This window comes from Lactuca sativa, chromosome 4 (genome assembly GCF_002870075.4).
Source record: "Lactuca sativa cultivar Salinas chromosome 4, Lsat_Salinas_v11, whole genome shotgun sequence".
In the NCBI taxonomy this organism is placed as follows: Eukaryota; Viridiplantae; Streptophyta; class Magnoliopsida; order Asterales; family Asteraceae; genus Lactuca; species Lactuca sativa.
This window is the reverse complement of record NC_056626.2, coordinates 113856994-113873881: the sequence shown is the minus strand read 5'-3', so window position 1 is coordinate 113873881 and position 16888 is coordinate 113856994. Positions and strand designations below refer to the sequence as shown.

The 16888-nt window shown below is 34.8% G+C and overlaps 2 protein-coding genes across 2 annotated transcripts; one reads left to right on the top strand and one right to left on the bottom strand.

Annotated features, from left to right (window-relative positions):
- Positions 1-13196: 13196 nt before the first annotated feature.
- Positions 13197-13800, bottom strand: LOC111902173 (uncharacterized). The gene is made up of 2 exons (XM_023898035.1): positions 13773-13800; positions 13197-13702 (listed from the first exon to the last, which is right to left on the bottom strand). Exons 1-2 carry the CDS (start codon positions 13798-13800, stop codon positions 13197-13199), a joined length of 534 nt encoding a protein of 177 aa, XP_023753803.1.
- A 2066-nt stretch (positions 13801-15866) lies between these two features.
- Positions 15867-16397, top strand: LOC111902174 (zinc finger protein GIS2-like). Its single transcript, XM_023898037.1, has one exon. The coding sequence runs from the start codon at positions 15867-15869 to the stop codon at positions 16395-16397; it is 531 nt and encodes a 176-aa protein (XP_023753805.1).
- Positions 16398-16888: the final 491 nt, after the last annotated feature.

Sequence of the window (16888 nt, the reverse complement as noted above, 5' to 3'; positions counted from 1 at the left end):
AAAAAGGGGCCAAAAACATAACAAAGCACAATATGAAGATATATAAGCATCTATAAGTCAAGGTACAAACTTGATACCCTGGAAAGCTTGCACAAGGGAAGATGATTCTGGATCCAAAGCCTTTCCACCAAGCAAGACAACTTCCAGATCTCCTCTTCCTTCATAAGAACCAAAAATGAGCACCAAGAACTTCTTACTAGCTCAAGAACACCTCCAAGAGACTTAAGGATCGATTTTAGGGTTTTAGTGGAAATGAAGGCTGGTAAGGAGGCCAACCATGAGGACTTAAGGCCTTTAAGTAGGGTACAACACCCTAAAAATTAGGGTTTCTCCACCATCCACGAACACATTGTGTCATGACATAACACGTCATGTTGGTCCAATAAAATTCGTGGTCCCAAAGGCCAATCGACACGTCGTGTTATGGCACAAACGGGTTGTAATCATGAAGGTAAAGGGTTTTTTATCCGGTTTTGAAAATAATTAATTTTAAAATGAATATTTAAAAGAACCGAATTTAATGCTTGGTGGGCGCATTAAATGGATGAAATGGATAATCATGGGTAGTGGCGTATGGATAACTGTCAGAGACGTGGGTAAAAACGTTTTAAAAAAGTGTCTCTTGGTGGTAAGGGTTTGAACATTCAACTCAATTTGTGTTTTGGAAAATCTTTTATTGAAAACAAAAAAAAAATCTCTTTTTATTTTATTTTAAAAGGAAAAACGGATTGGTGTTTAAAAAGTTACCGTTAAGTGTGACAAACATATGTAATGAATGGAATAAAAACATTCCTTTGTAAAAATTAAATGTTCCACTTCATTAAATAGCAAACTTAAAAACTTTATTTATTGCCAAATAGGAAAAACAGACTTTATATTCTTGAAAGGAAAGAACTGCATTGAGATCGGTTGATTAGGACTGCGTTATCATGAGTATTGCAGCAAAACTTGATCACGAGGTTAGATATAAAAATAATTAAATGATCCGTAGAGTACGTAAATCATAAATACTCTTCGGTAAGAGGATATCGAGGAGGTATTTATGAGATTTGTGCTTAGGAGTTAATCTTAAAAGAAGAAAAAAAATTATCATGGACAAATGTATATGTTTCAAAAACCATATGATGAGGTGAATGAAGAAAATCTATTTGTTAGATGTGAAGATCAGATGTCTTCAGGTTTTATCCTTTTAAGAAGAAATGTTGATCATGATTCTTCATTCCTAACATTTCTTAGAAACCATTAAGTTTAGCTGAATCAAGTGCTTTTGTCAAAACATCTGTAATTTCTTCATGTGATGGAACAAATATAAGTTTGATGTTACCTTTTAAGATATGATCGTTGAGAAAATGATATCGTAGTTCAGTGTGTTTCGTCTTTGAGTGTTGTATTGGATTGTGTGATATAGCAACTGCACTCTTTGAATTACAATAAATTGGTATTCGTAACATTCGATAGCCATAATCCAAGAGTTGAGTTTTCATTCAGAGGACTTGTGAACAACAACTTCCTATGACAACGTATTCTACCTCTGTGGTGAAGAGTGAGACACAATTTTGTTTTCTTTAAGACCAACTCACTAATCTTCCACCAAGGAATTGTCATCCTCCGGAAGTGCTTTTGTGGTCTAATAAACAACTTGAATGGTCTGAATCTGTAAAGTCTTGTAGACTGAAGTCGTTTCCTCATGGGTGCCAGAGACCTAAAGCTTCAGATCCTTTGAGGTATTTGAAAATCTGTTTGACTGCATTCAGATGCGACAATTTCGGATCAGCTTGAAATATGGCACATAAACCTATTGCGAAGACAATTTTCGGTCTAGTTGCGGTTAGGTACGGTAGAGAACCAATAATTTCTTGGTATACTTTTGGGTCAACTGACTCTCCGGTGGAGTCTGCGGTAATCTTAAAGCCGAATGCTATACGAACCTTTACCGAGGAGCAGTTATCCATTGATTATTTCTTTAAAAACTCTGTAGTATACTTTTATTGATGAATGAAGATTCCTTGAGGGGCTTACTTGATTTGAAGACCAAGAAAGAAGTTAATCTCTCTGTTCATGCTCATTTGAAATTTACTAGTCAATATCTTGGCAAAGTCGTCTACCATAACTTGATCAGTTGAACCAAAAATGATGTCATCCACGTAGATTTGTACAAGAATTAAATGCTTTTCACTTGAATGTCAAAAGAGGGTAGAATCAATGACCCCATGCTTGTATCCAAATTTGATAAGAAACTTAGAAAGTGTTTCGTACCAAGCTCTTGGTGCCTGCTTCAAGCTATAAACTACTTTCTCTAATTTGTAGTAATGACGAGGAAGACCAGGATTCTCAAAACCTGGAGGTTGCTCTAAGTATACCTCATTTTTCAGTTCGCCATTAAGGAAGGAACTTTTTACATACATTTGATGTACTTGGACATTTTTATGTGTCGTATACTCCAAGAAGATACGTATGGCCTCTAGGCTTGCAACTGGAGCATATGTTTTGTCATAATTGATTCCTTCCAATGGACTATAACCGTTTGCTACAAGTCGGGCTTTGTTTCAGATAACCACACCTAAGTCATCTAACTTGTTACAAAATACCCAACGAGTTCCAACTATGGTATGCACTTTTTGGTTTGGGGACTAGATTCCAAACCTTATCTCTTTTGAATTCATCAAGCTCTTCTTTCATTGCAACAATCCAGTCATGGTCCAGAAGAGCAGCTTTGATGGTTCTGGGTTCTATTGAGGACATGACAGCTGCATAATGACAATACTTAAATAAATCATTAGAAGAGTGAGTATGTATACCTACAGAAGGACTTCCTATTATCTGTTCAGGGGGATGATCTCTTGTCTAAATTTGTAGACGTGAATGATGATCTACATTTGAGGGAATGTCTTCTATTTCGTGAGGAGTTTCTCTTTGAATGTATTGTACTTGTTCCTCTTCAGTCTAAGAACATCCTGCAGATTAATCTCGAATGGTTTGCTCTATTGACGATGAAGATTCCCCCTGCAGAGTTCATGGTTCCCCCTGGATTGAGGCATTGTTAGTGATGGGAACCGTGGGAAATTCATCAGTCACTATCTCTTCAACATTTTCTTCTAAGTCTTCAGATTCTTTAGAACTCCTTGTATTATTGTTATTAGCAACTAGTATTGCTTCATCTATGACTGGAAACTTAATGGTTGGGATAGATACATGATTTGAGGGATTACAAAGATTGCTTTTCCCCCTCAATCGGAGAGGTGGAAGTCATGTTTGAAGAGTCTTCAGTCTGTTGCAATTGTGCAAAAGGAGAGATTAAGACTTCATAAAGTTTTTGTAGTTTCTGGAGGGTCGAAGAGTGTTTCATAGTTGACTTCTACGATATTGAGAGGTCTAGATTCAATTGGTATGTCATTCTCCATGATAAACTTTGTTTCATTGAGAGGATTGGTCTATCGGACATATAAATCATCAAATTTCATGTGAAAGCTTTCTTCTATGATTCTTGTTCTTCAAATTAGAACTCTATATGCTACTTTGTTTGTTGAATATCCTAAAAATAATCCTTTTTCTGATTTGGGTGCAAATTTGCTTAGTTGTTCTTTGTTGTTGACTACAAAACACCTGCCACCAAAAATGTGAAAGAAACAAACATTTGGTTTATGATTGTTCAAACCTTCATATGGAGTCTTGTTAAGACGTTTGTTGATGATGCTTTGGTTTTGTACAAAGCAAGCTGTAGAGACTGCTTCTGCCCAAAATTAGAGAGCCAGATTTGCAAAGTTGAGCATTGACCTAGAAGCTTCTACTAGTGTTCTGTTTCGTCTTCCTACACACTATTCTGCTAGGGTGGGTAGGGAGCAGAGAAGTTGTGATTAATGCCTTTTGACACCAGGAAGTCATTAAGTAATTTATTTGTAAATTCAGTACCATTGTCACTTCATATTCTTTGAATGGGAAACTTGATTTGTAATTCAATTTCCTTGATGAAGTTGATCAAGGTCTACGGTGTTTCTGATTTTAGTCTCAATAAACACACCCATGTGAAACGAGTGAAATCGTCGACAATCACCAGAATGTACTTCTTATGATGTAGGCTTGCCACTGTAGAGGGACCGCAAAGGTCTATATGAAGCAACTCCAAAGGTTTAGTGATGGAAGAATCAAGTATCAGAGGATGACTTCCTTTGGTTTGCTTACCACATAACAAGCAGGTTATAAAGTTTCATTGTCAAATTTAAGAAGAGGAAATCATCTAACCATCTCCCCGGTAACCAAGTTTTTGATGTATCAAAAATTAAGGTGAGCAAGCTTCATGTGCCATAACCAGCTGACCTCTGAGATGGCTTTTGATAGAAAACACAGTTGCGGTTTACCGATGGCTAAAGATATGTATAATAGGAACATTGTTCCAACAGTATTTGATTTGATTAGACACCTTGATCTTTCTTTCATCATTATGTAGCTATATTGGTCATCAAATTCAATGCGATGACTAACTCTGCAGAGTTTCCCAACACTGATGAGCTTTTGTTTTAACCCTTCGACATAGGCAACTCTTTGAATTGAGAAGTTTCCATTTGTTAGGACACCATATCCTCGAATGGTTCCATTTTCATCATTTCCAAAAGTTACATGACCATCGTTTGTGACTACCTTAAAGTCATGAAGGTATTCCAACCTTCCTGTCATGTGCAAGGAGCAGGGGCTATCTATCAACCATTGAATTTCATGATCCTACTTGCACATTGCATACATTAACAGATAGTTAGTTTGGGCACCCAAACTTGTTTGGGGCCGAAAACTCTATAACAAGATTGAATGAATAAAGTGTGTGTTTTAGTTATGACTTTTGATCATGTGTTCTTTTTTATTTGTTTCTTAATCCATATCCATTTTGAAGAGAAGTTCTTCTTTTTGGGTTTTATGACAGGCTTTTTAACAGGTGGATAAGTAGTAATTGTTAATTTCTTTTCATTTATCCAAATTGTTTGCATGGGTTTTTGGTTTAGGAACATAAACCATATATTTTTCCTAATTCAATTTTATTTCGACCTTTTATCTGTTCTTGTGATTGATAATAGGAGTGTTATCAACCATTATTGTCTTGAGTTTTTTATCAGGTTTTTTGTATAGGACAGCCTTGGGGTTTTCAGTCCTTTTGAGACTTTGAGTCTTTTTGGGACTTGTAATTTTTTGTTCCTTATTTAACTTTTACAAATACTTGGATATGCTTTTATAAGGTTGTTGCGCATAGTTATTTTGAAAATATTTGTCCGGTTTAGGTCTTTGGCTTTTAAAGAGTTTGGACTTTATTATGGGTCTAGGAGAGGTATCATTGAAACTATAGATTTCTTGACATTTTGAGCATTTTCCAGTCTCGAATTTGTCTGATCTTACTCCCTGGGGAAGAGTTTATATCTTAGTGATGGACTTACCAGAGGTCTGCGGTGAGACGTGTGGTGTTAAGTGAGATACCGCAGTGTATGCAGTACTCACTTTTCCTGGGACTTTTGGCTTAGGGGATTCTTTTGGTTGATCCATAATGATTTTTTCATCCAAGTCAGATCCTGAGCCAGGATATATCGATCCAATGACTGGTATGGATTGCATATTTAAGAGAGTCCTAAGGATTCCGGGACAATTTCTTCAACAACACAGTTTTGTTTAGGACGTGAAGTTTTCCAAAATGACATTGAATGTCTTCGGGATAGGTCTTGTCATTGATTGGGAAGTGAAAGTTCCTATCAGGTGGGACATATGGATGTTCGACACCAAACTGAGGTGAAGATTTCTCTCCAGTATTGTAACCCTTGACCATCCCCAGTTATAGGTGTTGTCGACGGTCCCATTATTGACTAAATTTTTAATTGCTTCACTTTCATTAAAGATATTTTCTATTAATTTGTTTAAGTGTACAAGTTCATTTTGGGCTAGATCTCATTGATTACAGGCAACGTCTAAATGAGTTTCACTAAGCAATCTAGCATCCTTTTCAAGTTTTAAGTCTGCTTCTAACATGATGACTTTGAGCTTTTTGACATCTAGTCTTCCTCTCAAGTGGTACAACTATTGGGTCGCTATGTTCTTTTCATTTAAGGCATTGTTGTAGTTTGAAAGGATGTCAACACATGTTTGAGTAATTTATACAAGATATGGTTCACATTCATGCATGAAGTAATTATTTGACTGAATCATAAGCTTTATCTATTCAACGATGTTGATGGTTCCTTCCTTTGCCATGAAGTAGTAGTTTTTCTTCATCTCTTTAGTGTTCTCCTTTGCAACTAGACATAGCTTGCCTTTTTTGCTTTTATTCTCATTGTCTTCATCTTCATCTCCTGAGGACCAAACTAGATGGTCTCTTCTCACTTGTGTCATGAAGGCTTTCTCAATATTCTCTTTATCTTCAACTTCTTGAGCGATTCCAAGATAGAATGCTTTGTCCTTCAAGACATTGGCTTTGCCGTCTGTAGCAAAATGATTTTCTTTGTGAATTTTTTGACATATTAGAACTCCTTCCTTTTCTCTTCTGTATCCTCTACGTTATCTGAAGAGTTTTTTTATGCTTCAAAGGAGTGTGAGATCATTAGTGGTGTGTTTTGAGACTGAGGCTAATAGGATAAATTTCTAGGATATCTGGAAGACTGAGGGTAGTTTTGAGGGGATTTGTTTTGGGGACAATAGTTGTGGTTGAATGGAGGTCTTGTAAAGTGTAGATTTTTATGGTAGTTGAGAGGAGGGAGTCTGTTAAACCGTTGGCTAACAAGGGCCAATGCTTGTTGAAAAGCTTCTTCATCATCGTGTTGCAGTTCTAGGTCATATGACTACAGTGTGTTGTCATATGAAGTGTGATATGGTATTTCTGCAGTATGATGATACTAATGAGATGGGTTGGTAGTCTGCGGTGAGTAGGAGACTAAGGCGAGTGGTCCACCTAGATCCATGTAGTCCTTCATCACCGTAGACTCCTGCGATTGTAGTTCACCATAGAGTTTGTATAATGAATTTTTTTTATTTTTCTATCTCCTTGAACTATCATCTTCGCCATTGTCCATTGTTTTCCCAGGCCATTTAGAAATTGTAGATTTGTTTCGTGATCACTACGATTCATTCCTGCATTTGAGAGTTTGGTGACGATGTGGTTGAATCTTTTGAAGGAGTCATCGAGACTTTCACCAGGAAGAGATTTAAAATTATTGAAGTCGTTTAGAGAAGGTGTCAACTTTTTGTCTTGAGCTTGCTCTGTACCTTCATAAAGATTTTTAAGAACATCCCATATTTCTTTTTCTGATTTACAGTTTATGATAAGATCAAAACTGTCAGGTGGAACTCCACTAGAGATTTCATAGAAAGAAATTTCATCTTTCTCCATCTTGGTTATGTCATCGTTGGTAGGTATAGTCATGGCTATTTGACCACCTCCAAGTTTGACTTGAGCGTCATCGACAACAATAGGAGTAAGGACGGGTACATTCGCTTTACCAGCATGGTAAAGTATCTCACGGTCATAGTCCATGAGTAACTCCAACCAGCATTGTTGTCTCATATTCAATGATCAAAGAGATATTGGAGACTCTTATGATCAGGGTAAAGCTTACACTTCGTGCCATACAAATAATGCCTCCATATCTTTAATGCAAATACTACTGCTGCCAACTCTTATTCATAATTGGGGTAGTTCTTCTCGTGCTCCTTCAGTTGTCGAGATGCATATGGAATTACTTTGTCTCTATGGGTCAGAATACAACCTAATCCAACTATAGATGCATCACTATAAACTGTGAAGTCTTCAATTCCGTCAGGTAAAGAAAGAATCGGTTCTTCACACAAATTCTTCTTTAGCTTCTCGAAAGCTTCTTCGTGCTTCTTGCTCCATGTATATGTAGCTCCTTTACGGGCCAAAGCTATTAAGGGAGCAACTATCAATGAAAATTCTTGGATAAACCTTTTGTAATATCCAACTAATCCTAGAAAGCTACGAATCTCGGTGGGACTTTTTGGTCATTCCCACTTCATTACAGCTTTGATCTTTGCTGGTTCAACCATTATTCCTTCTTGGTTAACCACATGACCCAAGAATTGGACTTCCCGAATCCAAAAATCGCACTTGGAGAACTTTACGTACAGTTTCTGTTTCTTCAAAACTTCTAACACTTCTAACACTTCTCTTAAGTGTTTTTCATGCTCCTGCTGGATCTTCGAATATACGAGAATATCATCAATGAACACTTTTACAGATTTAAGCCATAAAGATAATGCCTACATATCTTTAATGAAAATACTACCGCTGCCAACTCTAGATCATGAATAAGGTAGTTCTTCTCGTGCTCCTTCAGTTGTCGAGATGCATATGTAATTACTTTGTCTCTCTGGGTTAGAACACAACCTAACACAACTCCAGATGCATCACTATATTGTGGGGGATGCTAGATGTCTTTGTGACTCTTGAATGTGTATGTTGGGATGGGCCTGTTTATTTGTATGCTGGGTGGGACCCATTTATTTGCATGTTGGGTTGGACCCATTTATTTGCATGTTGGGCTCGATCGCTAGGAAAAATAATGTAAAGAAAGTGGCTTCAAGTTTATGTTCAAAAAAATAAGGTTCTAGCATTATCAATCATTTTGAAGGAAATTTGATCGATATGTCCAACTACACGAGAATAAGGCTGTGATAATGAATCGGGTGGAACGAGAAGTCGTAGACATGCAGTCATCATTACGAATAAATGTTGATTTGGAGGTTTTGAAAATGAAACCCAATAACCATGAGGGCGGAAATTTGGAGATGTTTTTTGAGATAAAAGAATCCGTCTGAGCAAGATATATGAATATGAATTAATTTTATTTTTCATTGTTGGTTTTTTTATTTTTTCTTTTAATTATCGTAACCTTTTTGTTAATTCTGACATTGTTTTTTTTATTTAATTTTTAATGAAAAAGTTTTTATTTTAGTATAGATGAAAAAATGTAAAAGTTTTAACTGTAAGGACCAAAAGTATCAAAATTGCTAAAGAACTAAAGGGGTTAGAATTAACAAGTTTTTAGAAAAGGAACCAAAGTTGTCAATTCCTTAAAGTGTTGTGGCCAAACTTTGAATATTAAAAGGTTCCTAAAAATGTAAAAAATTTGATTCTAATGAACAAAAGTGTCAAAATGACTAAAAAATGAGGGAAAAAATTGACAGAAAAACATACAAGTTTACTATTCATAAAGTAACATTTTTTTAATATATAGGCCTAGATTATTTTGTTAACACTATTTATTGTGTTATTGTATTAATCATTGTGGGCCAATGAAATATGTAATATTTAAATGAAAATGATTTTCATAAAATGGATTTCAAATAAATGAAAAAGTCTTCACATTTAATAAAAATGATCGGGAAGGGTATATGTATACATTTGCCCTCTCCATTAAAATAAGAAACTACTCCATTTTCATAATTTCCCCCGCATAATCCCTACAGCTACGCATAAGTCCGGATTCCACTACCCTCTGTTTTGGAACACGAAATCAATGAAAATCTTCTATAATCAACCAAAAATATCGGTACTTTGTGTTGTTTTATTAGTATAAAGTGTTATAGTATTGAAGATCGTTCAAAGAATGTGCATTGTGATCGTTCGAAAAAAAATTGCAGTAGAATGAGGAATACAAGGACGAGTTCTTTCAAATCGAAATTTAAGAACACACAAGCAACGATTTTAAATGTAGATGAAGACGATGATGATTTCGTTACTTCGCCTAGAGGTATTTTTTTTAAAGTTTTTTTTAAGGTAATCATTTGAGTACAGAACATTCTTTTGGAATTTTTGAAAAATGAAGTAGATGCATGTGGTTGTTAAGTTCGTTTAAGTAACAAATAACAAAATTCTGTAAAAATGGAGTATTTTTTCATTAAGGGTTTTCTGAAATTGGGGATTTTCTACACGAAATTAAAATTTTTACTGTACAGATATTGGTAATGTGATTCTTGAAGAAATTATGTTTGTTATAGTGTATTTTGTTGTGTTTTGTAACAACGAGAATCGATGTTGTTTATGTCCTGTATTTCGTTTAGGGATATGTTGTTGTGGTTGTGATGTAAGTCAGACTACATGATATTCTGTAAGAAGTAAAAGGTTAGTTATTGAAATGCATTCTTCCAGAATACTAACTATGTAAAACGGAGTGAACGCAGTTGTTGTTGTGGTAATTTAGGGTGTTAATGTTTTCTTTGTTATCGAAATTTTTTCTAGTATTTTGAGATATTTAAAAAAAATGCATACATCTTTCAAGGTCTTTATGTTATGATAGAATCTAGTACTATAATGTGTTTTAATTAATTTGATATTTTTGTTTTTATAATTTGTAGTTTTATTCCTATTATTTTGATGCTGCAGTTTAGTTGTATGTATGGTGTGTATGTAATTCTAACATAATTATTTTAATTAAATGTGTTAAATTCATAAAGAATGTGTAACATGTGAAGGGGATGTAGTGGTTAAATAAGTCTAAGTCTCACACAATTTTTAAAAATTAATGTTAATATTGGGATTAATATTGGGTCTTTGTATATGTGTTTGTTTCTCTGTATTTGTTATTGTGATCTGTGAGGATTTAGTGTTATTGTAGTAAAGATGTGGTTTTAATTTTAATATAAAAATTATACTTATGTTTTTTGCGTTCTTACAGAATGAACAAAAGCAAAATTGTAATAGAAGCACTGTAACAGAATTGTGTTTGTGTACATTATATGTATTAGCATTCTGATAGAAATTACTCCTACTAATTAAAATTCTAGTAGAATCATTGTAAAATAGTCATTGTAACAAATTTGTGTGTGTCTATGTTCATTCTATTAGCATTCTAATAAAATGTTGTCCTAAAAATTAAAATTCTAATAGAATCATTGTTAGGGTATGTATGTACATGCTTACTTAATTGTAACAGAAGTAAGTGTATATTGGGGTCATACAGATTGGAATGTGACTGTTTAATATGGAGATTGCTATTAAGTAAATGTGTATGTTTTTATTACTGAGAAGTTTGATGAATTTTTTTTTAATATGTGGTTTTAATTCTTGTAGAAACATGTTTTGGATTTGTGTTTCATGCTTACAGAATGAAAAGTTGTATAATACTTTTAGTTTTTATAAGTAATGAACTATGGTTGGTTACTTTGAAAACTATTATTAACCAACGTTAATCATTCATTTCATTAGTTGTTGCAGAAGCTGATCCAGTCCCAATTAATGTTGATACTTCAAGCCAAACAAAGGTTAGAAGGAACTACCATACCAGATCAACACCCATTAAAGAGAATATCAGTACTCAACGTACAGGTAGATTAAATTTTTTTTTTTTTATTTATGAAGGAAAACAACAATAATTTTAGAAAATGTTGATAGCCAATATGTATTAATTGTTAATTAATGAAGCAGAAGGTGGCGGAAGTGGACAAAATGATATGAATATTGTTGGATCAAGCAAAACAAAGAAACAGAGGAAAAAAACTTCAAAATCAGAACAATGAAACAACAATGTTGAATGTGGTAAGACAAGTTAGATAGTAAGTGCCTGTAATTAATGAGTTCAACTATATGTTTCTGATATGGATAATATAGAGTTTATTATTATATTGAAGTTGTATTATACGATTAGTAATTGTTTTTTTTGTGATATAACATATTTTAACAAAGATAAGAAAGACACAATACAAATTGACAACATAAGTGTTAGAAGTCTGAAAAGGAAGGGTTCTGATAGAAATACACCTGTTAAGGACAAGAAGAAATCGTCGGATGCAAGTGGTGAAAGGAAAAAACCAAGAGGTTTAAATGAGATTTTTATAGAGAGAATTAGTGGGTTAAAGAAAAACAATGAAAAGGCTAATATTGGTGTGAATATGGAAGATAAGGAAAATGTTGTAGAAAGGAAAAAGGTGGTGCAAGATGCACATTCAAAGAAAAGTCCAAAAAGAAAGAAAGGAAAAGTAGAACATGAAAATGATAAAATCAAAACAATGGAGGGGAAGGTCAGAAAAATAAGCAAGGACCATCCAGAAGGTTATAGAAGACTTGCAACTAGGATGACTCCTGGAAGGATAAGTTCAACTGTGAAAGTAATGTCACCCGCACAGAAAAATGGGATTGTGTCAATGGGATTTGGTTCACTTCTTCATATTGACATAGACACTACTCCGGGTTTACTTAACTACTATATGTTAGATCAGTATGATCCAGATAGTAGCCTTCTAGTTCTAGAAAATATGGTCATAACAATTACGAAAGACACAGTGCATGAGATGTTGGGTTTACCAAATGCAGGGGAAGACATTCTGAGGTTGAGTAGTTGTGATAAGGATAATGAAGTTCTGCAAGAATGGAAAGTCCAATACAAAAGAAAAAGGTTTCAATGGTGAAGAATACCTGAAAAGGATCAAAAACACAAAGCAAGACAATCTTATGTTTAGGCTGAATTTCCTGACCCTTTGCATTAACACATTTGCTGAATCAACTTTGAGTGGTACAAATCAAATTAATGTTGTGAATAAGTTGGTCTTGGTAAAGGACTTCTCTAAAATTGATTGGTGCAAGTATATCCTAGATTGTTTGGTAAGCAGAAAACAACTATGGAGAAGAGATGATAAGACATGCTATTATAGTGGACCTATACTAGTTTTGATAGTAATATTGTTGTGTATATTAAATATTTACTTTATTTTATGACAGTAATATGTATAATGAATTACTTAATGAAGTTTAATCTTTTTTTTTATGTAGCTGGTGTATGTATATAGAATGAAGTTCACGGGTTTGAAGATAGTGAAAAGGTTACCGTTTGTTAGAAATGTTATTGGTTCTTTACTTGAAAAAATAGAGAATATGGAGATTAGTGATGGGGGGTTTGGTAGGCAGTTACTGGAAAACTTTGAGGATATTGGTGATGATGATGGAATGGTTGATGAAGATGATATGTTGGACGGGATGATGATGGATTATGGTGACGAGGAGGTAAGCTATAAATTCACTAAGAATTGAGAACAATATTTCTTTCAGAATTGTAAAAAATGATAGTTTAATATAAAACATAAATGCAGATGTGGCTGATTTAAATTGAATGACTTGATTTATAGTTATTGATCTATTTGGAACATTGATTTTTTTAGAATATTAATCATGATATGTTAATATAAAACTTACAGGCATACATGGTTGTTATCAAGCATAGCTATGGACCAATATTTTGCTTTGACAAGTTATGAATAAACATCTCCTGTGAATAATCAAGTTTCCTCTTTGTACGAGACAAAAACGTATTGTCCTTACCAAACAACATATGATTATGTTGTTCAACAAATTCAGCAACATTATATTTATTAGTACCATGTAGTAGAATAACAACAATTTTTGCTTTGCATGCGCACCTAAATGAGTCTTTCCTTCTTTGAATCTTATTATGCTGAGGGTCCAAAGTATCCACTTTAGCGGTTGTTGGTTTACTTTCCCGATTGCATAGCAAATGTCGTTGTGTGGTAATGCAAGATTCGGTTGTTCTAAATGGTCCAAGCCTGACATCAAAACCTGCTAATGATGAATAATTGTAATACATTGATAATGTTGCTGTATATGAATCAAAAATTGAATTGATTTTAGGTTTGATGTTGTCTGAAACAACAGGAATCCAATACGATGATCCACCAGGAGAGACATAATCATGTGTAACATGAGATTGTTCTGCATAAAAGAAAAATTTTAAAAAGTTTCAAAGAATTAATCTAGGTTATTAATTTTTTTTATCATATACTAACATTTTTGAAATTCAATGTTATCATTGTCTATAGTATAATCTACCTCGTTATCATTGAACTCGAATTCCGGTGTGTGAAGACATCACAGTTTCACTGAAGAATACTACATCTACAACCCGTAGTGATGCCCGATCATCTTCTGATCAAGTGAGTGTATAGTCCCTTTCATAATGCGATTTTAATACAAGTATTGTTTGAATGTATTAAGTATATGTTTTGTGTGAGTGTGTAGTCACTTTATTCTAACACATAAATATGAAGTATTTGTTATGAAATACGTGCTATGTGTTTATATATTGTTGTTTATTTGAGATGAGTGTGGAATGGATGTTTTATATAGTTTTTAAATGAGTTAAACTGTATATGTATTTTATATCTACAAATATGTTGGGTAGAACATGGGTAGATGAGATAGTTGGTATGTGATAAAAGGATAGTTGGATAATGAGACAAGAGGTGATATAGATCTTGAGATGAAGGTGACAAGTGGAAAATGAGTGAAACCTTTACCCAATCGATGGCCCCCATCATTCAGCAGAGTAGGGATGACAACCACTGACTATTCTAGACAGCCAGTGGAACACTAGCAGGCTCGCAACTTGTAGGTGTTTTTGAACGATGTGTTCATCAGTGTACTCTAGAAACCCATTGACATGTATTGCGAGAGGATCTCGAGAATGATATTGTCAATAAACAAGATAAAATTGTTATTATATCCGGGAGTATGCATCAGATCAGGATTTAGGTATAGTAAATTGTCCCTAGTCCGGGAGTATGGATTGGGCACAGTTTTAGATCCGGGAGTATGGATGAGACCAAGAGGTTAGTTTTAGATCCGGGAATATGGATCAGGTGAAGAGATTTGTTTTAGATCCGTGATTAGGGATCAGGTAAAGAGGAAAATTTTAGATACGAGAGTTAGATCGTGTCGTTGTGGGGATCGATGGGGTAGGATAAGAGTTGTTTTTATATGGTGAAATTATATAAGTTTGTGAGTTCTATATATGTATATATATATATATATATATATATATATATATATATATATATATATATATATATATATATATATGATATAACATTGTGGGTTGAAAACCCTATATGCTCACCAGGCTCCCAAGCCTGACCCACTCAGTTTTCTTTGTATCACAGGTATCAATACGAAGACATATTTCACCGAGTGATTAAAGGAGATATAAATCACTAGTGTAAATAAATGTATGTTCAGTTTATGCTTATGTGTCTGTATCGGAACATGACATCCCGAGATTTTGTTATATAATGAAAATACATTTCTTTAAGAAATGCTTTGATAAATTCTTATCATATTTTGTTTTGGGAATAAATTCCGCAACCGTTTTCTTTGAAAGATTACTCTGATTTTTAAAAACAAAGCATAAAAAAATCAGTCTTTTCTAGCTCTGAAATTGGGGATGTCACAGTTGGTATCAGAGCATTAGTTTAAGCGAACTAGGAATTTGTAGGAAATTTCTAGACTTAAACTTGGAATGCTAAGTAATGATCGTGAGGAGTGTGTCTAAAATATGTTAGGTAGTACACCTAAATTGGCACAAGCACTGGTTTATTTTAGGAATAAGGCCTAAAATGCTTTTATGTGCTAAATATTTTGTGTGTTAGCTATATTGATGCTATCATTTGTTTGGATCCATGGTCTGTTGCCGACCGGACCTGGAAACCTTATGTGTTTAGGATTCTAAGCGTATGACTACGATATTAGGACTAGCATGTAAACATTTCGAAGTGATAAGGATGATTTAAACATCTATCGTGGATAAGGATCTGAATTCGCCCAATTTGGTGTATAGATCGAAATGTCAAGCATGCAAAGCGGATTAGGAAATGATAACCCGCAGCCCGAGCCACAAGGGATTAGGAGTGCACCAGAAGTAACAGTTGTACTCGAGCCAATCACGATGGCAGGAGTCTACGCAATGGTGCGGATGATGTTGGATCAACAGATGAAAGAAACGAGGTGTTTACTTCAACAAAGTAAGGACGAACTTAGTGTGCCAGTATGCCAGGCACCTACTCTTGAGGCAACTATCTAGGTTGCTAAGTCATCTGAAGAAATGATCAACGACAGGACCACCAACAAGGTTGAAATTGGAAAAAAGAGGAAATTTGAGGAGTCTTCGAGGCCCAACAAAAGCAACATGTTCTCGAAGTCTAGCAAAAAAGGAAGTAAGGAGAAATGGTGCGGGAAATGCAAAAAGAAAAACCCTGGGAATTGTGGCGAGGAGGTGACATGTTTTAAGTTTGGAAAGCATGGGCATTACGCCAACGAATGTACATTCATCGAAAGGGTATGTTACGAATGTAATGAGGCGGGGCACTTCAAGCAGGATTGTCGAAAGAGGGAAGAAGATACGAAGCCAAAGGTACCGCTGAAGAATTATGAGAGATGCGACGAAGAGGTGACTTGCTACATGTGTGGAAAGAAAGGCCTTTACGCCAACAAGTGCACATCCGCCAAGAAGGTATGCTACGGATGTAATGAAGAAAGGCACTTTTCTAGAGATTTCCCAAAGAAGAATGAACCAGCAAAGCCAAAGGCATTCCACATGATCCTCGATGAAGCAGAAATCAAACGCGAGGATTAAAGGATGAAGACTTCATATCTATATATAAAGTCTGTATCACGAAGTGTAGCCTATTATAGGCGTAGTGTAGGGTGAACTTGAACCTTTGTGTAATCGTTTCAAGAAATAATATAAACCCCAGTTTTGGTATATGATGTGTTGAATGATTGTGTGATTTTCTTGTATGGTGACTTGGATCGACTACGAGACAATACTTGGGACAAGTATGAGTAGGTGTGAAAGGTAGTAGATGCATATACTACCGGAAGCACAGGACTCACACTTGGATCAGAGAAAGTCACAAGGTTACCAAGAAGCTAGTGATCGATTCCGTTTTATTCGAGTATGTTATTACCCTTGTTTCGGTAATGACTAGTGAGATGGTTGTTATTCCGACCCTAGTGGTCATATAAATTTGAGTTCGACTGCGATGAGTATGTTACGTGGTCTAGAGGACCAAGTTAGATGTAACATCCGACTTAAGTCAGAAGGTTGAAATTAATTCGATCGAT

Bases quoted from the DNA above. Each gene is read 5' to 3' on its own strand.
- LOC111902173 (XM_023898035.1), bottom strand. From the start codon at position 13,800: ATGATAACATTGAATTTCAAAAATGTTA. The intron at 13,703-13,772 runs GTATATGATAAA...TCTTTTATGCAG, and splicing joins ATTGAATTTCAAAAATGTTA to AACAATCTCATGTTACACAT.
- LOC111902174 (XM_023898037.1), top strand. From the start codon at position 15,867: ATGATCAACGACAGGACCACCAACAAGGTTGAAATTGGAAAAAAGAGG.